The sequence below is a fragment of the Taudactylus pleione genome, unplaced genomic scaffold, assembly GCF_031769625.1.
Source record: "Taudactylus pleione unplaced genomic scaffold, aTauple2 ptg000275l, whole genome shotgun sequence".
Taxonomy (NCBI): Eukaryota; Metazoa; Chordata; class Amphibia; order Anura; family Myobatrachidae; genus Taudactylus; species Taudactylus pleione.
The window spans coordinates 3710456-3736207 of record NW_028284677.1 but is presented as its reverse complement, the minus strand read 5'-3'; the positions used below and the strand labels follow the sequence as shown (position 1 = coordinate 3736207).

General features: G+C 41.1%; 1 protein-coding gene across 1 annotated transcript in view; it reads left to right on the top strand.

The window, feature by feature from the left end:
* The window catches only part of KMO (kynurenine 3-monooxygenase), a 142402-nt gene that overhangs the window by 98882 nt on the left and 17768 nt on the right, over positions 1-25752 (top strand). The window contains exons 8-10 of the mRNA XM_088481624.1: positions 9034-9105; positions 9418-9539; positions 22683-22830. Of these exons, the coding sequence (XP_088337750.1) occupies positions 9034-9105; positions 9418-9539; positions 22683-22830 (342 nt within the window). The remainder of the gene's footprint in view (positions 1-9033; positions 9106-9417; positions 9540-22682; positions 22831-25752) is intronic.

Genomic DNA, 25752 nt, shown 5'->3' with positions numbered 1-25752 from the left:
TCCTGTTGGTACCAGCTAGAATCCTGAGTAGCTGGCCTGCTACACCTCCGATTCATATCCTGTGTTGCCAGTTTGCCATTTTCCAGCTAGATTCCTGAGTAGCTGGCCTGCCACACCTCCGATTCGTATACTGCATTGCTGGTCCTGTTAACTCCAGCTAGAGTCCTTCATACTACACCGTGTCTGCCTTCCTGTTTCTGTGCTAGTACGAAGTGACCCAGCCAGGGGGCCGCGACCTGCCTGTCAGACACCGCAAAGTCTAAACTTTTTTGCAAGGGTCCCTGGTGAAAATCGCCGGCGGGTTAGACTCCACGCCTGTGATCTGGGTCTCAGCCAACACTCCATGCTAGCTCCTGGGACTCCAGCCTTCTACACATCGTTCCCAGCCTCTATCAAAGTACGGTTCTATTGCTGCATCCAGCCTTCTACGCATCGTTCCCAATCTCATCAAGTTCATCTGGGTGTAGCATAACAAATGTACAGCTCAATTCTAAGAACCACTTCGCCCTTCCTGGTACCCCTGGCCAGAGTGTACAAACTAATAAAAACTTTTAGAATGTCTCCAAAACAATAACTAAATAAATCATAGTGGCCCAGCTTCTAAATGAATATATAATAATGATCCAATTATGGAACTAAAAAAGCCTTCTTTCAATAGTTTAATAATTATTTCTTTATTATATGGGGCTTAATTTATTTTTATTAAACGGGGGCATTAAGATTTTTTTAGTTCAATAATCAGGGCACTATACCTTATTAAGTTGCCATTTTGTAGACATTTTAATAGTATCCACTGATTCCTATTTACTAATTCCAGTGGCATGAGGTTTGCCCTATTACTACTTAGCATTGTGCTAAGGGGTGCAGAAGGTAAACAGGGAAGAGGGGATACAATTAAAGACAGGATATAAATAACATACAAATATGTACAAACAATTAAAATTAAGTACATCGTATACAAATATTTATGTTAATGTATTAAAAACATAAGTATACCCTGAACCAAACAACAGAAATCATGCCTCGCTTTGCGCCACTAGGTAAAGCCATCTTAAGATGGCATTACCTCTATGTTAGCTGTTTTATTTCACTGTATCGTGGCCCTATTAATATGATTGGAATCGATAAGTATATGCTTCACAATATAATTCACACCAAGCTCTTCTATAGCTGGCCATTTTCATACTAATCATTAGTTTAACATTGGAAGCTACTAAAAAACTTCAAGGAACTTAATCACTAGAAGATTACTTTCCCAACATTAAAATAGAGCCCTCACCTTAAAGCTGCCACTTAAACGTGTTTATCACTCTTTTGGCATGTCAGACACTCCCCATTATGTTGTGTGGTGCCTACCAACCACTTGTTATCCCAACCTGTCTCTTCCAGTGCTCTTGCTAATGTAAAGACTACTTCATCTCTTCCTGCCCCCAGCAATAATGCCGCCTATAGTAGTGCCCACAGTAGGAATGCCCCCTATAGTAGTGCCCAAAGTGGTAATGCCCCCAGTAGTAATGCCCCCGTATAGACATGCCCCCAGTAGTAATGCCCCATTATAGACATGCTCCCAGTAGTAATGCCCCCCTATAGACATGCCCCCAGTAGTAATGCCATCTTATAGACATGACCCCAGTAGTAATGCTCCTCTATACACATGCCCCCAGTAGTCATGCCCATTATAGAAATGCTAATAGTAGTAATGCTCCTCTCTAGACATGCCCCCAGTAGTAATGCCCCCAGTAGTAATGCCCCTTATAGACATGCCCCCTTATTGACATGCTCCCAGTAGTAATGCCCCCCTATAGACATGCCCCCAGTAGTAATGCCCCCATGTCTCCCTTCTGAAAAATGCAAACACAATACTTACCTTAGGAACCGCTCCGGGGTCCGCTGCCGTCACTGCTCTCATCCATACTTGAAGTGGTGTTCCCTCTATCTAAACTAAAGTTTATTTTGAGGCTGTCAACTTACAACTAGAGATACTGTGTATGGCCAGTAATTTCCAGTATGACTAGAAATCTGGGATATCTCTCCTACTAACCTTTCATAAGGTATGTTCTTAGCAATGGGTTTATTGTTCAAAAGCATGATCTATTTTACTAGTATTTTGTCCCAACTCTTCAGTGTGTGCCCGATTCATAGTTGCGCATAAGTCCATTTTATGAATGGATCTTGTGATGTGTGCATGCATCCGGATTGAGCATATGCAACTTAGGGCAAAAACAGGCAATTCAGAGTCCTATGCAACTCCGCAGCATTTCTGCTTGCAGATGAATGGGTGCAGCTGGCTGGGCACTGGGCATTTACACATAGGCTATGTTTTCTGAGGGTGTGGGCATTAAGACGGAATTGCAGGCTATGCAGGACTGAGCCAGATCACACTAGGTATAGGGTTGATGCTAATACATACCGATAGTGGTGATGGCCACTTAGCCATAGCTGTATAGTGGCAGTGCAGCCGCTTAGATGAATACAGGTGAATATCCGTGAGTAGACACTGCAGTGCGGTGCTGACAGCCTGTCAGCACCCACACTGGTTAATGCTGGGGTCTGTGGCCGAGGTCTCTGGGGTTAGTCCTGAATCTTCTTTTTTAAAAGAATCTTCTTTTTAGACATTTTATAAGGCAAACGGGAAAAACAACAGTGAAGTGACACAAAAAACATTAAGGGATGGATTCATTTAGCCGTTTCTGCTGAATTCAGCTAACGTAGTAGGCTGATAAATGTGAGCTAACCCAAGTGCTAGTTACTGTATAGCTCTGATGAGGTCATGAATGCCTTTTCAGTAGACCTGGATTTTAAGCCACGACCACCTCATGTACAGCAGTCTCTCACTGGTCATATGAATGTCAACATATATTGGTAAAAAGAGTTTAATCCACATAGAGAGAGAGCTTTTCACTAGTTCCTTTTTAATTTTGTCCCAGTCTTCGGGATCCAAGGTCTCTTTTGCGTCTCCCATGCCAATTCATGAGCATTTTTCAAGGGTTGATTATGAGGGGTATATTTACTAAAGTGCAAGTTTTTAGAAGTGGAGATGTTGCCCATAGCAGCCAATCAGATTCTAGTTTCTAGAAGGTGCTAGATCAATGTTAAATATAATCTGATTGGTTGCTGTGGGCAACATCTCTACTTTTTAAGAACTCGCACTTTAGTAAATATACCCCCAAGAGAGAAGTAGCTGGTAGAACACAGATATAAGGCCCAGCTTTGTCTACAGTCTGCATCCCAATAGTAAGGTCCTAAAATAAGTGTGAACTTATAATTATTGAGGAATCATCAGCACGGTATCTAGCTCAGCATACTGGCTGGATGTTCCTGACCAGACTCATGTATCACACTATTATTTGATGAAGTAACTGTGGATGACCTATCAGTGAACCATACCATCTATTTGAAGGGTGAAACCTTATTTACTGGGGAAGATTGGAATATTGGTGACCACTTCTTATTAATCAGAAGTAAAAGACATCAGTCTGGTTAAATGATAGATATTCTGTCTGGGGTCAGCTGCTGAAATTTCTACTTAACCTGCAAATACCACTTTGATTTGAATGAAGTCTGACTTTGGACTACAGTAATACAAATCTGTGCTTAAAGAAACTATAAGAGTATATCCAATGTACATACTGCAACTGACATTAATTTATTTAAACAGTACATAACTATTAAATATAACAAACAAATCCAATACTGACAAGTGGTAGCAAATGCTTATAGCTGCTGATAATAATAATATATTGCATTACTGGTTCCTTTCCATAAACTCGGAGAATATGGGGGCTACGTTGTGCACACAGTATATCAGTTTACTATTCCCAGAAATTTTACCGCTGGTACAGATCCACAACTTTAACTCGTTATGCTGGCCATACACTAGTTCGATGTAGTAAGATGCGATACATCGAACGATTTCCCTTGAACTCCCTGGCAGTCCTGGCCAGGGGATTTGGTTCTTTTCGCACGCACGATCTGCATACCATTACGATAGATATTATGAGCTGCACATCTGATCATACGATACGATAGAACAGCATCGGGAGATCGCATCGGATTGTATCCTACCTAAAGACTACATGGTTTCCACACGATTCATCGTACGATGCGTCTAAAATCGGGCAATCGGCTCTAAATCGCGCTAGTGTATGGCCAGCATTAGTGTGTAAATATCTAACTCCAACTGTAGACACCTACTGTACATGTTAATGGTGGGATTCCTAGCAGTATTCATGTTATTTGAATCAAAGGCAAATCCTGCAGACTATATAACACCTTGGGATTATGTAATAAATTCTGAAAACAGATGTGATTTTGGCAAGTTTGCCACTAAATTCAAAGTGGCAATCAGTTATAAATATGGTTGTGCCTTATAAGTGATTGCAGCTATAAATTTAGAGGTAAACTTGCTGATCACATTGGTTCCAAATCTCAGAACCTATTACATCAGATTCCAATTGTACTGTATATGGCTTGGTACTAACCATCGGCGGCTCCTACCTTTTTACTATGAGAGGGCTGTCCAAGCTGCAGTCCAAAACCCCTGTGCGGAAGCACACACTTGATATTAAATACACATAAAAGAACAGAAAAAAACCCACCAAAACAAGTAAAACAGTGAATGAGCAGAAAAACGGCAACGGATATGGGCTGCATCTGCTAGGCAGGGGGCGCTGCTCAGGTCTGTCCATTTTCTGTTTATAATCTTTCTCACTTGTAGCTTCCTTTTCTTTTATCCCTGACATCTCCTGGCCACCCCTATCTCCTCACTGGCCGAATCCCCCTTCATCTGGCCTTCTCCCCAAGCACATTCAGTCGCATCCTCTTTTATTTAATGCACATTTCAAAATACTGTCATACTGTCACCTTTTGCATGGCAGTCAGACATCTTACACATGGAGCTTTCGGCCCCACAATTTCTGATGGCAGCCCCGAACACAGCCACTGATTCCCGACCCAGGTTTTAGCAGCGCACCTGGAGTACTATTCTATATCTTCAGTCGGTGAGATACACTGCCAGCTCCAGGCTTGTGCATAGCTGTTCTGACTGACAAATTCTGCTACAGGTGCAGTTTTACCAGCGCTCTCATACATCTAGATCTGGTGAGTTATACTACATAGTTATTATGTATCATCACTGCAGCCATTGGATTCACTCTGAATTTGTCAACGACACCTGGATAACAGTAGTACAATGGTATTGGTACCCCTTCATCATCTTAAGGGAGAAATCAGACTTGTCATGGCCCTTCCCCTTGAGGCAACACCCTTTTATCGGGCACGCGTCTTTTTTTCCTTATTGAAAAATAAGAGGAGGAGGGGGGGCGGGCACCATTGCTCTTTCTGGCCCAGAGCACCAAAAAGACTAGTTACGGCTCTAGCCATAATAAATGCAGAAGAGACTTCCCATCAGAAGCGCTTTCTGACAGAGACAGTATGGACTGGCAGTGGCAGTCCCAGGGGGAGAACCCCCCCCATCCCCTGGAACTGCCTATCTGATGTGCGATAAGCGGAACTCGCCCTGCAGCCCCTAGGTAAAATGCGCCACTGGTTCTAATCTTTCACTTAATTTTACATTTGTAGTGCAAATAGTGGAATAACACCTTATCAGTGAAAATAGCACACCATGTTGTAATCAAATATAAAATACTGTACATTACTTTCTAAAAAAAAACAGCAATATACAGTAGGTTGAGTCTCCCATATCCAAAATGCTTGGGACCAGGGGTATTTTGGATATCGGAATATTCTGTATTTTGGAATATGTGCATACCATAATGAAATATCTTGGGAAAGGGACCCAAATATAAACACAGAATGCTTTTATGTTTTATATACCCACCACCTGCAGGTAATTTTATACAATATTTTCAATAATTTTGTGGCTCAAGCAAAGTTTGTCTACACACATGAAATTCATTTATGTTTCATATACACATAGCCTCAAGGTAATTTAATACAATATTTGTAATAATTGTGTGCATTAGACAAAGTTTGTGTACATTGAACCAGTAAAGAGCAAAGTTTTCACTATCTCAGACATGCTAAAAAAATTATGTATTTCGGAATATTTTGTATTTCTAAATATTTGGATATGGGAGACTCAACCGTAAATGTAAAACAACTGTTTTTCTTTTGTATTATTTTCATTTATTTATTTTTAATTTTTTTTACTTTAGATTTGCTTGCAACATGGAATGTTATTTTCACTGGTGAAGTGTTATTCTACTTTTAGCACTGCCTACATATTTCTTCTGTTTGCTACTTTTGGGGGATATTGTCTCTGGTAGCAGCAATTAGTAATAACACCTTACAAGACTATTATTTTTAGTGGAACTGTTATCTTGTTCGGGATTATTGCTTTTATATATTTTTTTACATGCCTGATAATGATAATGCCTTGTTTGTTTACACAATATTGTTGTAGTCACATCTCTCTTGCACCCGCTTTGTTTCCCTAAATGTATAATAGAGGCTGCGTGCAGGTAGGCCTCAATCCAGAAAAAAAATTTATACTGCAGCAATTATTACTTTTGATAACTAAGTGATATGTGATATATTCGGTGCGAGTTGGCTTGCATGAACCGTTTTCCTGGCACACTCGCACTGCAAAGGGGATGTAGTCTGGAAGCCGACGGTCTAAATGCTGATCGCCGGCTTCCAGACTTTCTAATCCCGGCGTGGTACTAATAACAGGTGTCGAAAACTCGACGCCTGTCATTAACCATACGCCGGAAAACCGATGCCCGGCATACTGAACGAAGGTAAGCCGGGCGCCGGGTGCGGACAGCCGCGGGGTGGGGAGGGTTAGGTTTAGGGCTCCCGGGGGAACTTAGGGTTAGGCACCCCCCCGGCCGGCGGTAATACCTACTACACCCCTGCAAAGTGCAGTTACAATCCAATTACAAACTGGCATATTTTTTTGCAGAGGAAAATCACAATTTTTTTGTGCACACCTACCTGAGGGTGTGAGATGGTAGGGAAAATCTTTATTCTAAGGGAAAAAAAATGGGACACAGTGCAGACCCCCTTAGACAGCCCCCTAATGACTAATTAAGCATTAATTAGCTTAACTGGGCCAATAATTACATGTCATTTTTGTATGTTCCAAAAGGAAAGTGGCCTCAAATTACCCACAAATCAACTTTTTGATTAGTTTAAACACTCACAACATTTATTTGTTTATTTTTTAAAGTAAAAGTGGCCTCAAATTGACACAAAATCACCTTTTTTTCTGCATTTCTTTACATTTTCTTTTAATCCATTTGAGATTAAAGGAAAAGATAGCTTTTTATCATTTTTGCAAATGCGCAAATCAACCATTTCAAAACCTCCAGTACTTTCCTTCTGCCCACTAACAGTCTTAAGTATAATTCTGCTATCGAAATTGTCATTTTTTTCAGGGTCTAGGATGGTTTCCCCACTTTTTCATGCCCTTCTCCCAAGTTGCATGCTATAGAAACCCTCCCCACGAGTTGCCATTTCTAATTGGATTGAGCGATTCTTGAGAGCAAGCATTTGTGCGAAGTGTGAGAGTTTCATAGAACAAACTCGCACCTCATTGGATTGACCCTGTAGTGTAGAAAAAAGTATTGTCAAGTTTAAATTTCTAGGAGATTTCTAGCATATGACTGATTAAATGGGAAGACTTTAACTTGAGTTTGTTATTACAAAATATGTTAAAATTACTATCTTTGTTTTTAATGTAGAGTAGAGCTTTTTCAGGATGGAGTGTCAATGGCATACATGCCTGTTTTGACAACTCCCTCTCTGGGAGGATCATGGAAAAGAAAGTCAAGGTGTGCAGGAGTTGGGTCTGGCATGACAAATAGCTCCATCGAGGTCCAACCCCGCAGTGTTTTGATGTGATTTCCAGCATTTCACCCACTTCTACTGAGATTCCTGGGAAACTCTCCCCCAGTTGTGTCGCTGGATCGGTGACACCCAGTGCACCAGGGTCGGTAAAACCCAGTGCACCAAATAGATCGGCACACTCCTGATTTCGTCTCTCTGTGGGTGTTCTCAGCAGTCCCAGAGATGCCAGGCAACCCCAGAGAATTTCCCCACACTGCCAGCTCCAGTGACCGGGAGCCGTGTGATGCACAAAAAAACATGACAGTGTAGCACCTGGCTCCTGGATGACTGAGGAGCCAACATTTTGGTGTCACCCCCTCTGAGCGTGACACCCAGTGTGGTCCGCACCCCCCTGGTCAGGGCCAGCTCCAGGTGGAGCAGCGCCCTGTGCCATTATCTGTTAGCACCCTTTACCCCTGGCACATGCCCGAAAGAGGGCATGGCCTAATTTCCATAGGCCACACCCCTAGATGATGTTATTTGGGGATGTGCCGTATGGCACGCCTCCCGTTTTACGTCATGCTGGGGGCAAGCCCAGCACTCCATCAGCAGCTGGGCTGCCCTCAGCCATCTCCCTGCACTGAATGAACACATGCGGCATCCATTCAGCTTCACTGGCACTGCTACTCTTTGCTTAGCAAAGCAGAGGGTGTCCCCAACCTCCCGACTGCCAGCAGGACACTTCGGCCCGCGGGTGGGACAGTGCCCAAAAAACGGGACTGTCCCACTGAAATCAGGACGATTGGGAGGACTCTTCCCTCTATGTGGGGGTGCTCCTGTTTGGCTGCACTGGTCGAAAGCCCCAAAAGTGGGCCCTGTCCCTGGTGATGCCACTGCTCTCCCCCAAATTCATAAGTCTCTCTGAAACTCTGGGTGAATGGGCAAGTATGGTTAATGGTGCACTAAATTTAGTGAGTGCAGAGTTTCTTCATTTTTTATTATCTTAAACAACGGGGTCACTTCAGTTATGATATGGTGACAGCAGTGGATCATAGCCTTTTTTGTTTGTATGTAATACAGTATGTATGTGTATACATATGTGTGTGTTTTTTGCAAGTGTGAGTATATATGTATGTATGTATGTCCCTGTATGTGTATATGTATGTGTATATATTATATATATATATATATATATATATATATTGGAGAGTTGTATCATAATTATTTAATCATATTTTTTAGTTTGCCATGGAACCCAACTATTTGCACATATGGCCAAGAAATACATTTATGATGATTGCTCTGCCCAATTTGGTAAGAGATTGAGTTTGAGTGACCTATGTTAGTTTTACACTGAAGGTAAATGGTAAAGCATTGTGTGTTGTGATCAGTAGCTTTATTTGTAATCATCTCTATAAACATACCTCAATTGTGTAAATGTAAAATTTGTACTGTTAGGAGATACAGTATGATACTTGCAATCAGTCTGTTTTAGATGTTGATAGCTGAAATATCCATAGCTTAATATAGGTAAACACAATCCTAGGGTTTGGAGACATTGTATTAATATATTTAGGTACAAAATTTTCTACCTACAAATTATGAATTTTTATTTTATGCCCCCAGGATAAATCTTTTACATGCACTCTGTTCATGCCGTTTGAAGACTTTGAAAAACTCCGCACAGAAGATCAAGTATTGGATTTCTTCAAGACACAATTTCCAGACTCTGTAGATTTAATTGGACAGTAAGATTTTGTTAAATCTTAAATTGTTATAAATAAAAACTTTATGTACAGTAGTTAATGTACAGTAATCACCTTGTAATTATGATTTTATAATTTTTAAGGAGGAAAACATCTGAGAAATGACTGTGTACTGGAATATATCATAATGTATAACAATAACTCAGGGATCTTTTAAAACACCCAAGGGAAACTCCTGTGTGAATGAAGATACATTAATATCATCTTTAAATAAAGAAAGTGATTGGTGTATCCATCAATTGTACACAATATATTGTAGTTAAAACTATAAAACTGTGGTTCACAAACTTTTTTGAATCACAGCGCCATAGAGTATCAGCATTGTTTTCATGGCACCCCTAAGCCAAAAGTTTGTTCTTGAGAAAATCTGATAAAAATGTAGTAAAGTGAAGTAAATTGTGCTTACCTGTCATACTTAGGTTTAGTTATGTGGTGATGGACAGGTTTGTGCTTCTGTATGGCCACATATTTACATTACATTGACCATAAATAATTTAATTTGGTGCTGGACCACCAGCCTGAGGCACCCCAGGGTGCTGTGGCGCACAGTTTGGGAATCACTTCTATAAACTATAACCAAGATTATTTTGAAATAACTATAGTGTTGGCAAATAATGACAAATATGTTTCTTGGTCTTGTTTGTTCGGTCATCTATCAACCTGCTGATGTGGGCTCAGTTTATTCATAGAGGTAACCTGCTCAGTTTCTATGGCCTAGCCCTGTAGAGATCATCAGTGAATTAAATTGATTGATGACTGATGTACTAGTGTAGTGACCTGTTAGGAGTACTTCCAATGAAAAGATTAAGTTTGAAAAGATTAAGTTTAACAAAGCTGGGCCTTATATCTGTGTTCTTCCAGCTACTTTTCTCTCAGGGGTATATTTACTAAAGTGCGAGTTCTTAAAAGTAGAGATGTTGCCCATAGCAACCAATCAGATTATTTCTAACATTGATCTAGCACCTTCTAGAAGCTAGAATCTGATTGGCTGTGTAGGAGATGTTCCACTACCAAGTCCCTTCGATTGTCAGTTCTGTGTTTCCCCCTTACCAGTCGACTGGGAGCCCCAATAAATCAAACAGCAGGTCGTGTTTAAGAGATTGAGACTGACTCACGTTTAATCCGATGGGGTTAATATAGCAGTTTCTTTAAAACACACAGTATCTCATTTGTTACAGAAAAACAGGAAGTGGTTTGGAGAAGTAAGACATACTAATCTTTAGATACAAGGGTATTTCCAGAGTCTGGTGCACTTCCTCTTTTGAGGTGGTTTCAAACATTAAGCATATGACACCAAGACATTTGTTACATTATAAACATCTATAAATTTCTAGACGAGACAGCAGGGGAAATAACCCACAGATTAAATCAGCTGATCCTAAACTAGGGGGAACATGCAGAAACACACATTTTCAGCAAAGGTTATTAGTTCATAAAGCAATAATCAGAGATCAGTATTATTTATAACTATATATGCTTGATTACATAGGGGGGAATACATTTATCTCTCTCATTCCCTCCTTTTTATAACTAATCTGATCTAGCAGTTGAGCTTCTGGCAGTACAATTTGTCTACCTATCATACAGTTAAGCAAACAGTTTAGGAAGAATGGTGCTAATGGCTATGGCCCCACTGAGATGATGCTAATCATACTGTCCAAGCGGGGGGCTTAAAGGCGCGAATCACACATATCCATTCTCGTAAGCTGTTCACGACTTTTCTTTGCCCAGCTCTTCTGCAGTTCTTTGTATTTGGAGGAGTCCAATGCGTTAGTCACACGTTTTTTACAAACTGAAAAACAACAGAAAAACACTTTAAGACATACATATATCAATAATCCTAGGCTCACTATTTTCAGAAGGAACATCAAAATGCCCACAATCCATCCTTTTATCCCACTAAACCAGTTAGCTGGATTGAGCCAGGAAAACCATCCATCTGTGGAAATGTCATATTCAGGGTCATTGTGTTTTTTCCTGAATTCTTCCTTTAATTCCTGTATTTTATCTAAATGTTCCTCTATAGCTTCTTCTATAGAGTCAGTTCTATTGAGCTTCTTTTGCTGTCAAGTAATCCAATACCATTATATGTGCCTGGGCTTCCCTCTTTATCATTTTTACATCATCCAGCACCAATCTTAATGTCTCATCATATATTTGGGTTACATTGTCTAGCAGTTTTGCTAGGGCTTCTATGTTATGTGCATTCTGTATTGTACCTCCTGCTAGTGCTAAGCCCATTTTCTTATACCATGGAATGAATATTAAGTCATGTGCATGTGTATTACTTTTCTTTATACTACGGCGGGCTAGTTGTTGAGTATGTTGGGCAGCTTGCACCTGTTCTACAGTATATTCCTTCTGAACTCGCACTGCAGGAATGACTCGTCCTATAGTGCACATGCCTGAAGCCCCATAAGGTATCCACTTATAAGCACGTCTCCCACACAGAAAATACAACCCTTGTTCTAGGATATATGTATATCCCAGAACCACTCCGTATGCCACTTGAAGCACACTTGAATCTCTGCTGTGTCGGGTTATTCTGCGATATTCACTTATGTTCTGGGAGTATGGGCCTAGTATGTCTCGATTATTTATACATGAATCGTTTGCTTTGAACCACTCTCGTATAATTGCATTGGTTTGATTAATCTGCACTTTGATTTCTCGGTGTACTACCAGTTGTCCTTTGTCACACCATCCTAGATAATATCCTTTGTTATGAGTGGAATTTGTTGTGAAATTTACTTGGGCCTGTGAACATTTTACCTGTCCTACTCGTGCCTGAGTAGGAGTTAATACGAACCCATCTGGAAAGATTAGTTTCGTTGTGACTGGAGGTGCTTCTATGCAGAATTGTGGATATCCGATGGTATATGCTGTCATAAATGAGACAGGAGTCTCTGCCATTGTTTTGTTATATGTGCTGCCCAGACTATAATTAAGTTCCTTAAGCTCTGATAAAGTCAGTGGTACTGCTACCCAATGCATGGACCTAGCACTGACTGGGGCATGTGTGCATATCCAACAATCAGTCAAATTCAATGCTCGAGCTACCATCATGTGGGACTGTATAACTGAGTTGGGCCACACTGCAACGTCCCTTTTTCCTCTTGTCAAGGTATGATTAGTTTGAGTAAAATTCTTCTGTTCCTCAGCCTCTATTATCATTATTCCAAAGAAATATGTATAGGTGAGCACTATAAAGAGGCTTATACACATAATGCATCCCCACACACCTCTATCTGGATTAGGACCCATTAATTCTTTCCACATGATCATATTTAAAAAAAATAATCAAACTTAACTTTAGCGAGTTTGCAATGTGACGCGTGAATCCAAGTCTCTTTCCCTTTAACTTTCACCGATGTTGGAGTAGTCAGTAACACTTGGTATGGCCCATCATATCTGGGTTCCAGCGATTTCCTGACGTGTCTTTTCAGATAGACCCAGTCACCTGGTTGCAGCTGATGTGGACTGAGATCTGCCTTAGAATCTGCGAGAGAGGCGAAAGCTAGAGAATGCAGAGAGGTGAGTTTTTCAGTTAAGGCTTTTACATATGCAGTTAAGTCAGCATGTTTATGTTGCATTTCTTGTGGATAATAACATCCTATCTTAGGGATAGTCCCAAACAAAATTTCATATGGAGACAGCCCTGTGGCTTTAGATGGGGTGGTTCTTATACTAAACAGAGCTATTGGTAAACATTCTAACCAATTTTCCCCTGTCTCTTGTGCTGCTTTTAATATCTTAAGTTTAAGAGTTCCATTGAATTTCTCTACTAGGGCACTGGCCTGTGGCCTGTAGGGCGTGTGAAAGGCCTGTTGAATCCCCAAATCTTCCATGATATGAGTCATTACTTCTCCTGTGAAGTGTGTGCCTCTATCTGATTCAATTACCTCTGGTACTCCATACCTACAGACGATTTCTGAGAGGAGTTTTTTTTCTGTGTTCCTTGCAGTGGCTTTAGCTACTGGCCAGGCCTCAATCCATTTTGTGAAGGTGTCTAAACAGACCAATGCATATTCATAAATCCCAACTTTGGGCATCTGAATATAGTCAATTTGCAGTCTCTGGAAAGGAAAATAACTTTTTGGAATGGCTCCCATGGTAGTCTTTACCTTTTGTCCTGGGTTGGAGATCCCACAGATCCAGCAGGCTTGTACAAACCGTGCAGCTGCTGGGAAGTATCCTGGAGCTATCCACCTTTCCTTTACCAGGTTTCCCATTTGGTCTTTTCCTATATGCGTGAGACCATGAGTAACTTGACACATGGGTGGGTACAATGCCCTTGGTAGACATAATAGGTTACCTGCTTTCCATAGTCCTGTGAATTCCTCCTTGCAGGCTCCTTTCCTTTCCCATGATGATTTTTCTTCTGGTCCTGCTTGTTCTTGGAGTTTTTGTAGGTCTTGAAAATCTGGCATTGTTGTTGTACCTTCAGTTTGTGTGACATATGCTGTTATGCCTTTGTAAGGCTGTTTAGCTGCTTGTTTTGCTGCTCTGTCTGCTGTGCAATTCCCTTTGGTTATGCTGGTATGATTTCTGGTATGTGCTTGAACCTTAATAATAGCTACTTTATGGGGTAATTCAAGTGCTTGAAAAAGTTGTTTTATAAGTTCTGCATGCTGTATTTGTTTGCCTGTCACTGTTTTAAAGTCTCTGCTTTTCCATATGTTTCCATAATCCTGTGTAACCCCCCAAGCATATCTTGAATCTGTATAGATGTTGGCTGTAGCTTTTTCTGCATATTCTAGAGCCTTTGTGAGAGCTACTATTTCTGCTGCTTGTGCTGATAGATGTGAGGGTAGTGGTCCTGCTTCTATGATGTCATCTTGTGTGGTTACAGCATATCCTGTGTAAGATGTCCCATTTTCATAATATCTAGAGCCATCTACAAACAGTTCATAATGTGCATTTGGGAGAGCAGTGTCTGTAACATGTGGTAAAGGTGAGGTTTCTTGATCCATAAGGGCCAGACAATCATGACAGTCAAAATTTTTTGAATTGTATATTTTATCGTCCCTTACTTGATCATTTTGCTCTTCATCACTTGCGGTGCAGGCATGTAAGTCTGGATAGACCATATTTCTCCCTCCTTTTGAATCTAGTGATTCAGGATCTTCTTGTTGCTCGAGTAAGCTTGGAAGGAGAGTGGCGGGGTTGAGGGTAGTAAATCTTCTTATAGTTACGTTAGTTGCACTGAGTAATGCCACTTCATATTTGGTTAGCCTTGCTGCTGAAAGGTGTTTAGTTCTGGCTTGTTGAAGTATTTCTGTTACTGCATGGGGTACTTGAATAGTTAACGGATGATCAAGTACGATGTCTGTGCTTTTGTCTTTTAAGACTGCTGCTGCTACCACTCTGATGCAAGTAGGTGCCCCTTGGATAATGTTGTCTAGCTTGCTGGAGTAGTAGGCCACTGGTCGTTGCTTCAGTCCATGTTTTTGGGTGAGCACTCCTAGTGCATGGCCTTTTTCTTTGTGGCAGTAGAGGGTGAAGGGTTTGCTGTAATCAGGTAAGCCTAGGGCCGGGGAAGTGGTGACAGCTACTTTGAGTTGCGTCACTGCTTCTTCCATCCTCTGGGGAGTGGGATATGGGCCCTCCTTTTTGGTGCTGTCATACAGTGTCTGCATAAATACCGAGGCTAGGGGGACCCATTCGTGGCAATATCCTAGGAGACCCAAAAAGGAACGGACTTGTTTTATAGTCTTTGGTACCTTGGCTTGTAATATCAGCTTCTTCCTTTCCTCTGTTAGATGCCTTGTGCCGTGTGAGATGCAATGTACTAGAAAGATCACTTTCTGTTTTGCTAGTTGTAGTTTTTCTTTGGAAACTCTGCAGTTTTGTTCCTCCAGGAACTTTAACAAGGATACAGTCTCTTCTTGGCACTTGCTTATAGATGTGGTAGCTAGCAGTAAATCATCAACATACTGGATGAGTTGAGTTTCATCTGGAAATAAAGGTCTCCATGCTTGAAGTATTGTGGACATAGCTTCAGAAAAATCACTTGGTGAAGTGGCACCCCCTTGTGGCAAGCGTGTCCAGCAATACTGTTTTCCTTTATGTGTAAATGCTAGTAGACGCTGGGAATCTTTTGTAATAGGGACAGAGAAAAAAGCATTTGCAAGGTCTGCTACGGTGAACCATCTTGCTGAGGGTGGTATCTGATTTAGGAGAGTATGTGGGTTTGGTACTATTGGGGTGTTGACTAACAGTCTCTTGTTTATTTCCCTCAAATCATGAACCAGTCTGTATTGTACTTCTCCTTGTTTTCCTGTACCCCGCTTCTTTACAGGGAAGAGAGGGGTGTTGAAAGGGGACCTGCATTGTATTATGACCCCTATGTCCAAGTATGTTTGCAGCTGTTGTGAAATAGCATTTTCTTGTGCTGGTGTGAGTGGGTACTGTTTAACAGAGACTGGTATGGTACCTGGTTTGAGGGATAGTTGTACTGGCTGTACTTGTAGAAGTCCCACATCAGTCTTTCCTTTTGACCACAGTCTGTCAGGTACAGTTAAAATCCATTGTGGCAGCGAGTCAATTGCTGGATGTTCCTGAAATAGATAAACTTGTATGGCTGCCTCAATACTATTGCTCACCTCATTTGGAATATTGCTGGTGTACTTGACTCCTTTTGGTGTGTATTGTATTGAGGCTTGCATAAGTGCGAGTATATCTGCTCCCAACAGGTTCACCGGACAGGTGGGAGAGGTAAGGAATGCCACTGGAACTGGAGTAGGTTCATCATTAATAAGCAGAAAGAGTTGTTTACTTTCTTTGAGAGGCATTGCTTGACCTCCCAGACCTGTGCCTTGTATTGTCTCTGTAGTAAGAAGTTGAGGGGGGATCTGATCATGCATAAAAACTGATTTCTGAGCTCCGGTATCAATCACACAATCGAGTTCTTGTCCTGTGGGTAAAGTAACAGTGACAGTACCTGTGGGTGTGGTGTTATCCTGAAGTGAAGCAAAGACAGGCACTGATGACACGGGAGCTGTATATCTTCATGCTTGTGGGTGCTGCATTCCTGCAGTGTACGGATGTTCAGACATCTGTCGCTGTGATAACAAATATTTCTGATGCTTTCTGCAATCCTTTTTTTAGTGTCCTGGAAGTTTATAAAAGAAACACTTGCCTGTCATATCATTACCTTGGGAGTCATACTGCTTCCTCTGTGTATAACCTTTAGTTGGTTGCTTTGCAGTTGTTCTCTGCCGCGGTGGCTGACTCTGAACCAGATTCACCGTCACTACCTGTGCTTTTGTAGCTTTACGGTCTTTTTTATCCTGTTCAACATCCTCAATCCCTTCCAATACTTGTAAAATTCCTTCAATATCCATTACCATGGCTTCCGGTCTGATCTGAAATAACTGAGTTCTCAAGTCATTTCTAAGTCCATTCAAAAACTTTGTTTTACACAGCCTAGCTCCTGCTATTTCTGTAACAGGATAACCTTCTTCTTCCTGTCTAGTAATTAGTTTATCATAATATGCCCGTACTGTGTCTGTTTTTTGAACTAAATCTGGTGCAGCTGGAGCAGTTTGTTGAATCTCTGCACATCTCCATTGTATTCTATTTAGTAACAAGTTTCCACTATGTTGGCTATATCTTGTTCCTACTGTGGGAAGTGCCACAATTTCTGGTCTGCCCTGTTGAACTCCCTGAACAATGATTGCAATCATTTTATCATATTCTCCATGTCCTGCTGATGCTTTTACAATTTGTTCCAGATCTACCCAACATGGTCTGTAAATAGTTTTAACCTGTTCCATTTTCTGATAAAACGTATGTGGATGTCGTCTGATATCAGGCAAATCATTAACAATTCTTAACATATCAGATTGAAACCATGGGTTATATACCTCTTGTTCAATGTATTCAGGACCATTTGCAGGATCTACTTGCTCTGCATTAAACCTGGAATTTGGAGATGTTTGTACTCTTATAGGTAAAATGTGATGTCCCTCTGGACCCGCTATTGTACCCCTACAAGGACTCATGTTATGGGGTGCCAGTCTTTTTAGTACATATGACATTTTTTGTTTATTTGTAAGGGAAGTATTAGTTACATTACTACCTTGATTACATGGTGGGGCATCAGGTGATACCCAGTTATCACAAGCGGGACATTTCTCTGAACCCTCTGGGACACAAAAATGACAAAACGTACATTCTCTTCCTCTAGTTATATCTAAATTTACTTTATCTTGTGATTCTATACCACACCCTTGAATGGTATTTAAGTCAATTCTGGGATACAGGTTCTGGGATGTTAATGTGGGTACTTCATTTTGTATTGCAGTTGATGGAGCTGCCAGTCTAACTGGTACATATGGTGGTGGGTTATCTATAACATCATTTAAATCAGACCTTTTCCTATGCTCATCCTCTATTTCTTGTGTAACTGTTTGCCATATTGTGACAGTGTCCAAATAACTCTTCTTTGTCAACCAGTCTATATTATTATTTCTGAACCGTTTCCATTTGTCAGGGTCTAGCGTACCTTCAGGTGGAAATCCTGCTCTTTTGAAAATAACAGAAATACCTTTGAGAGCTTTCGCGCCCTCTCTCTGACAAATTATTTCTAGGGGACTCAATTCCCCCGTCTTACTAACTTGTGCACCCATGTCTGTGTGAGGGATCAGGTCACGGGACAATACTGTAGTGGGCTACTCAACTGTATCGCACTGCTTAGATTACTGTAATAATTAGTCTAAAATCTGTTATTTTCTGAGTTTTCTATGTATATTGTTCGTTTTCTTTTGCCACTGATGTTCAGAATAAATACTGGGATTTCCTTGTTCAATAATTCTCTGTACTGACAGGGGTAATTTTCTACTATCACTATAACACAGTATTTCAAATTGCAGAGGTACAAAATTAATAGGTAAACCAACCAAACAATCAGGAAATCCTTGTCCTACAAATCTGTCAATTATGTCTTTATCAACATGACAACCAATACTGACCACAAAAGAAATATCCTTGTTTTGTAAAACACCAGAATGTACAATAGAACCTACAGATTGCAATTGACAGTTGTATTCATTAATATGTTTCTTATACCAGAGAGTAACAGTACACAAACAGTTATTACATGGCATTCATATAACATTAATTTTTACTGTATCATGAAAATAATTCAGAAACAGACAATCGGGTTCAAAATATACCAGGTATACTTACTACACATAGATAGACTGTCTCACAGGCAGTAAACAAACACTGATGGAGTAATTAAGTTGAAATCATAACTTTGAAATCACTCACCCGGGATTGTCAGTAGTTGTGTACAGCAGGCGGACGTGGTGTCATCTATTCTGTAGCAGCAGCACAGGTCCCAGAAATCCCGGACGAGCCCCCATGAAATGTAGGAGATGTTCCACTACCAAGTCCCTTCGATTGTCAGTTCTGTGTTTCCCCCTTACCAGTCGACTGGGATCCCCAATAAATCAAACAGCAGGTCGTGTTTAAGAGATTGAGACTGACTCACGTTTAATCCGATGGGGTTAATATAGCAGTTTCTTTAAAACACACAGTATCTCATTTGTTACAGAAAAACAGGATGTGGTTTGGAGAAGTAAGACATACTAATCTTTAGATACAAGGGTATTTCCAGAGTCTGGTGCACTTCCTCTTTTGAGGTGGTTTCAAACATTAAGCATATGACACCAAGACATTTGTTACATTATAAACATCTATAAATTTCTAGATGAGACAGCAGGGGAAATAACCCACAGATTAAATCAGCTAATCCTAAACTAGGGGGAACATGCAGAAACACACATTTTCAGCAAAGGTTATTAGTTCATAAAGCAATAATCAGAGATCAGTATTATTTATAACTATATATGCTTGATTACATAGGGGGGAATACATTTATCTCTCTCAGCTGCTATTGGCAACATCTCCACTTCTAAAAACCTGCACTTTAGTAAATATACCCCTCATAATCAACCCTTGAAAGATGCTCATGAATTGGCATGGGAGACGCAAAAGAGACCTTGGATCCCGAAGACTGGTACAAAATTAAAAAGGAACTAGTGAAAAGCTCTCTCTCTATGTGGATTAAACTCTTTTTACCAATATGTGTTGACATTCATATGACCAGTGAGAGACTGCTGTACATGAGGTGGTCGTGGCTTAAAATCCAGGTCTACTGAAAAGGCATTCATGACCTCATCAGAGCTATACAGTAACTAGCACTTGGGTTAGCTCACATTTATCAGCCTATTACATTAGCTGATTTCTGCAGAAACAGCTAAATGAATCCATCCCTTAATGTTTTTTGTGTCACTTCACTGTTGTTTTTCCCGTTTGCCTTATAAAATGTCTAAAAAGAAGATTCAGGACTAGCCCCAGAGACCTCGGCCACAGACCCCAGCATTAACCTGTGTGGGTGCTGATAGGCTGTCAGCACCGCACTGCAGTGTCCTGTCGACCACTAGCCTTCTCCATGGCTGCACTTCGGCTTCTTCTGGCTGGGGTGCCTTGATCCTCTTGCTCCCACCAGTGCCTGCTTGTTGTCAGTACAGGCTGCTCCGGTGTCCCACGTGCATAGTCTCCCGCCAGTATGAGCGCTGCCATGTTAAGCCAGGTTAGCTGACTGCTGCACCACTAATGGTAACTCTCTTCATAATCCTTTGTCCAATCAGCCACCAGCCAGAACTTCTTACAATGCTGGCAAGTTGCCAGTGCAACGTATCTCTATGCTGCTTGTCAAAAGTGAAGTCCTGTGCTCCCCAAAGTCCTAACACTGGATTTCTCCTGTGATCATTCATTAAAGCTCTTACTCACTCCAGAGCCTAATCATAGTAGCGCTGTTCCATCAGCGTCCAGAACCACCGGTACCAGCCCGGTGTCCAGCCACAGAACCACTGTCCCTACAGCATCCCGAACCTCCAATATTAGCCCAGCGTCCAGTCACCTACAGCGTACAGAACCACTGGTACCACCCCAGTGTCCAACCGCAATCCACTGTTCCTAAAGCATCCAGAAAACCGATACAAGCCTAGTGTCCAGCTACAGATCAGCTGTTCTTACATTGTCCAGAATCATTGGTACCAGTCCAGTGCCCAGTCACAGTACCACTGCTATCACAGCGCTTAGTACAGCTAAGTTTGCCAGAAAGGAACAAATAGGAAGCTATAAACTCTCTGTTTGTGGCTTCTATTGGTCCGTGTTGTCATACATTCATAGACTGCTGGTGAAGTATCAGATTTTGCCAGTGCTGTACTACAGTAACAATACAGCCACAGGAAAAGAGCAGCTCATTCTGAGATGCAATGGGATGTAGTCAAAATCCCAAAACCAAAATCCCAACACTAATAATAATAATAATAATAATTTTATTTATATAGCGCTTTTCCTCTAAAGGACTCAAAGTGTAATCCAGACACCCACAATACCGAAACAGACAAAATACTGCCACATGAAAATCACGACAGGTTCAAAATCCCGGATTTTATCCATGTCTAAGTTATGACCCTGTTAGTATTTTGACTGTCTAGATCAAGCATGTCAAACTCGTGGGCTGCATGCGGCCCACAGAAACATTTTTATATGGCCCAACAGTGTGGGCCCAAATACATATATTAATGCGGAGCTCAGCTCCATTCACGGCAGGGGTGATTGGGTCGCATAATATTTGTGACTAAAGAAGCCTCTAATCGCTTCAGAGGCCAGCGTTCCAAGTGATGCAGTTCGCGGGTGCGCGGATTACGTCACCCGCGATGTGAGCGGCTTGCCCTGTTGGATCTAGTTAGATCCAGTCATCGGCAGGCGTCTACCCGGAAGCGTAGGCCAGCGTGAAGATAGGTAAGTAAGAGAGAGGTAAGTACTGCACAGGGGAGTGGGGCTTGTTCTATACTGGAAGGGGCACAGCATAAGGCGCATTACTGGGGGCACTACTAGTGACATTGGGGGCACAACATAAGAGGTATTACTGGGGGCACTGCATAAGGGGTACTACTGGTGGCACTGCATAATGGACACTACTGGGGGCACAACATATGGGGCATTACTGGGGGCACTGCATAAGGGGCACTACTGGTGGCACTGCATAATGGACACTACTGGGGGCACTGCGTAAGGGGCTCTAATACAGGGGGCACTGCGTAAGGGGCTCTAATACAGGGGGCATTGCATAAGGAGCTCTTCCAAATGGGGCATTGCATAAGGGGCTCTTATACAGGGGGCACTGCATGATGGGCACAACTACAGTGTCATTGCATAAGGAGCTCTAATACATGGGGCATTTCATAAGGGGCAGTACTACAGGAGGCACTGCATTGGTTTTTATTAATAATAATAACCCTGTTAAAATTGCATATAAGACTTTTTTTATTCTTGCAGCCCACACACTCTAAAGCTGGCCACACACTAGACCAACTTACATCCAACCAGCCAACTTGTTGATTGGTTGGAATGAAAATCTGGTAAGGAATGGGAGCAACTGGTGATCAGCAATTTGCTCCTAAATGCCAGAAAACAGATGAAAATGATTGTTCAGTCAAGTTTGTTAAATGTTTGATCTAAACTATTTGTTCAAACAACATTTTTGGTCTATTTTCCGGCGTTTGGGAGCAAAATGCTGATTGTCATTTGCTTTCATTCCTTACCAGATTTTCATTCCAACCAATCAACTAGTTGGCTGGTTGGACAGATAATCTTTAGATGTGTGGCCAGCTTTAGACCTTGAATATTCGGCCCGGTTGGTATTTTGAGTTTGACATGCTTGGTCTAGATATTCACCATCTGTATTTAGTCCCTATCAGGATTTTGGTTGCTGGGATTTAGAACCAGTCAGTATTATGGTGGTGGGAATTTGACCAGCGGGACTTCATACCCATCACAATGCAACTAAAATGGTCTCATTGGAAATTTCAAGTTTGGTTCAAAAAGCTGGAGTTGTGTGACAAACTGCAGACCCACTACCAAATTGGAGGATGGCTGTAAATAGCAAGACGTTAGACATAAATATTTCTTATATTATCCATAATAGTATACAAAAATTTCCAAAAATAACTTCCTCTTGTTCTAAACCATTGTACTGTTAAAGTTGTGTAGAAGTTTATTATTAGTTCTATGTATGTTGGCATGACATTTCTATTTTTATAGGAACAACTTAAAAAAAGATTTCTTCCTACTGCCACCACAAGCTTTGATCTCTGTTAAATGTTCCTCATTTTGCTTGGACAGCAAATGTGTTTTAATGGGAGATGCAGCTCATGCAGTTGTGCCTTTCTATGGACAAGGAATGAACGCTGTGAGTTAATGCTACGTTTATGTATAGTAAACAAAATATTCACATCTGTAATGGTGCCTACACACTTGGCGATGCGCTCAAGATCCGACATCGTTTCCGATTTCCCCTTGAATTCTCCCCAGCAGCTCCCCGGCACAATGATCTATCGTGCCTCCTAACTATTCCAGTGCATCGTGACTGAGATTGTCATATCTGCCCTACAGCACAGCAGATCTGAAGATGCGATGTAAGACCTGCGGGGACGCGCATCGGCATCCTGATCGTGAGTAGATACTCACGATTAGGACATATTTTACACGATTTGTCGTCACGATGCGTCGGAATCGGGCAAATCGTGTAAAATATTGCTAAGTGTGTAGGCACCTTAACATTTAAGAGCCTAAAATGGCAATATATTTGTGGTTGACATGATCTAAATCAATGTTTCTATTGGGCTCCACTTTCATCACATTTTAGGCTGTCACACAATGAACCTATCGTGGATCAGCTCTGGGTTGTTACTGTGATGCTGTCTGTATTGTATGACAGTAGTAAAATGTATTGCACTGAGTTCAATGGGATGCTCTCTGTATTGTATGGCTGTCTCCCGGATTCACTCTGCATTGTATGCAGTCCCTAAGATGGTTTTTGTTTTGTATGGTTGTTATAAGGATGTAGTCTGTATTTTATACCATGATACTTTATTTATTTAAATATTTGTTATATGGATTTGTTCTGTATTGTATAAATAGTGAGTGCCACTTTACTAAGTACACTTTTCTAGTTCTGAGTAGCTCTCCCTTGCGGCCAAAACAACCTGACATTTACAGTATCTAACAAGGTGCAGGAAACATTCCATAGAGATACTCAAAGGTGCTCTATTGGATTTAGATTTGGGACTGTGGAGGCCATCAGAGTATACTGACCTCATTGCCAAGTTCTTGAAACCAGCTTGAAATTATGCATACTTTGTGACATGGCACATTGCCATCCTGCTGAAAAAATCCTTTAGAAGACAGGTAGACTCTAGCATTTAAAAATTGTAATTTAGTATTAAGATGGCCTTATAGTAGGGTTACTACAATATTCTCTTAATCAGGGAAGCATTTGAACTACATCATTGCAAATAATTACAAATTAGATGGTGTGCAGCAATGATGAGGTTACCTGCTAGTATGCAGTACACTTTGCGAATAATTACAAATTAGATGGTCTGCAGCAATGATGAGGTTACCTGCTAGTATGCAGTACACTTTGCTGCAGACCATCTAATTTGTAATTATTTGCAAAGCATATTATGCATATTAGACCTTGTTCTTCTTAGCTCTGTGGTATTCACTGTTTATGTTAGGGCATTTATTGCTAGCCATATTAGTGGGAGGGTATTGGGGGATGATTGTATTCATTGCATACACATGCAGGCAAAGCCTATTTAAGTTTCATATGAGAGGCTGAAGGCCCCTGGGCTGAGTAGGGTATAATTATTAGAAGTGCATAATTTGTAAAAGTGCATTTCTTACCAAATTCGGCATTTTACCAGCATTAAACTGAAGTTAAACAGAAGGAGACCACTCTAACCAGAAACTATTCATTAACAAGAACATATGGACAAAGTATAATCAAGAAATGTGAGTTCACAATATCTACACTACAAGCAACTGCTGTCTGCATCACCTGGACAATCCTCACTGGCCTCTGTTTGCTCACTATAAGAACTTACACTTGCTAATATTTGGACTGACTTGCTCGTTTCACAAACAACTCATAGCTTATGTATTCAGTGCCTACTTCACTTTATTTCTTAAGCTGCATACACACACAACGATTTAGTTATTGAACGATTTTAGTAAATGATTTTCTCCCTTGAAAAAATGAACTAAAATCGTTTACTAAAGTTGTTCATTTACTAAATGTAATGAACGATTTTTTAGAACTACAAACTTAACTTACTGAAAATCGTTCAGTTAACAAGTCTGACTGAACTACAAACTACAAACGTGAACGCGCATGAACGAAAATCGTTCATCGTTTGACTCAGAAAGTGAACGATTTTAACAAACGATTATCGTTAAACGATATCGTTTAACGATAATCGTTCAAAAAATCGTTGTGTGTGTATGCACCTTAAGAAATGTCTTCCCACCTCTTTTCTTTTCCTAGCCTGTCATCTGTCTTCTAATTCAGTTTACTTTACAATTCCATTTCTCCACTTTTCCTCTCAATAATAGTTTGGAAATTTTGCAGGCATTTTCCTCCATTGTACTATTACTTGCTCCTCTGCACTGATACTTTATTCCTACATCTAGTTTTCCTCCCCCTATTTATTTATTAACAGCTTCTTATATAGCGCAGCATATTCCGTTGCGCTTTACAATTATAAGCATTAATAGAACAAAACTGGATAATAACAGACAGATATATAGGTAGGAAGGCCCTGCTCACAAGCTTACCCCCTACTCAACTCTTCCACACCATTATCATGTGTACCACCCCCTCCACTCATTGTCTACCTAATCCTCTGCTCTACCCCCTTCTTCCACCTATATAATTTCCCCCTTGTTTCCTCCACCTCCTCCTTCCTTTATCTCCCCTCCTCTGTCTGCCATCCTCACTCTCCTCTCCCACTACTACACTTTCATTCTCTTCTACCCCTCCTATGTCCTACTACCCCACTGATAATCCTTCCTCCAAACCTCCTCTCCATGTCACCCCATACCACCCCCATCATATTAAACTCCCTTCCTGCCAACCACCTACAGGTTCCCTTCCCAGCACTGGTCCCCGCATAATCTCTCCACTACATTCATCTCGGCCACCCATATTAAACTCACCTTCTCGCTACAGCAACCCAAATAATCTAATTCATATCTCTCCCACAAACATTGTCCCTCTATCCTGTTCCCTCTGGAATGCCAGATCAGTATGTAACAATCTCGTACCCAC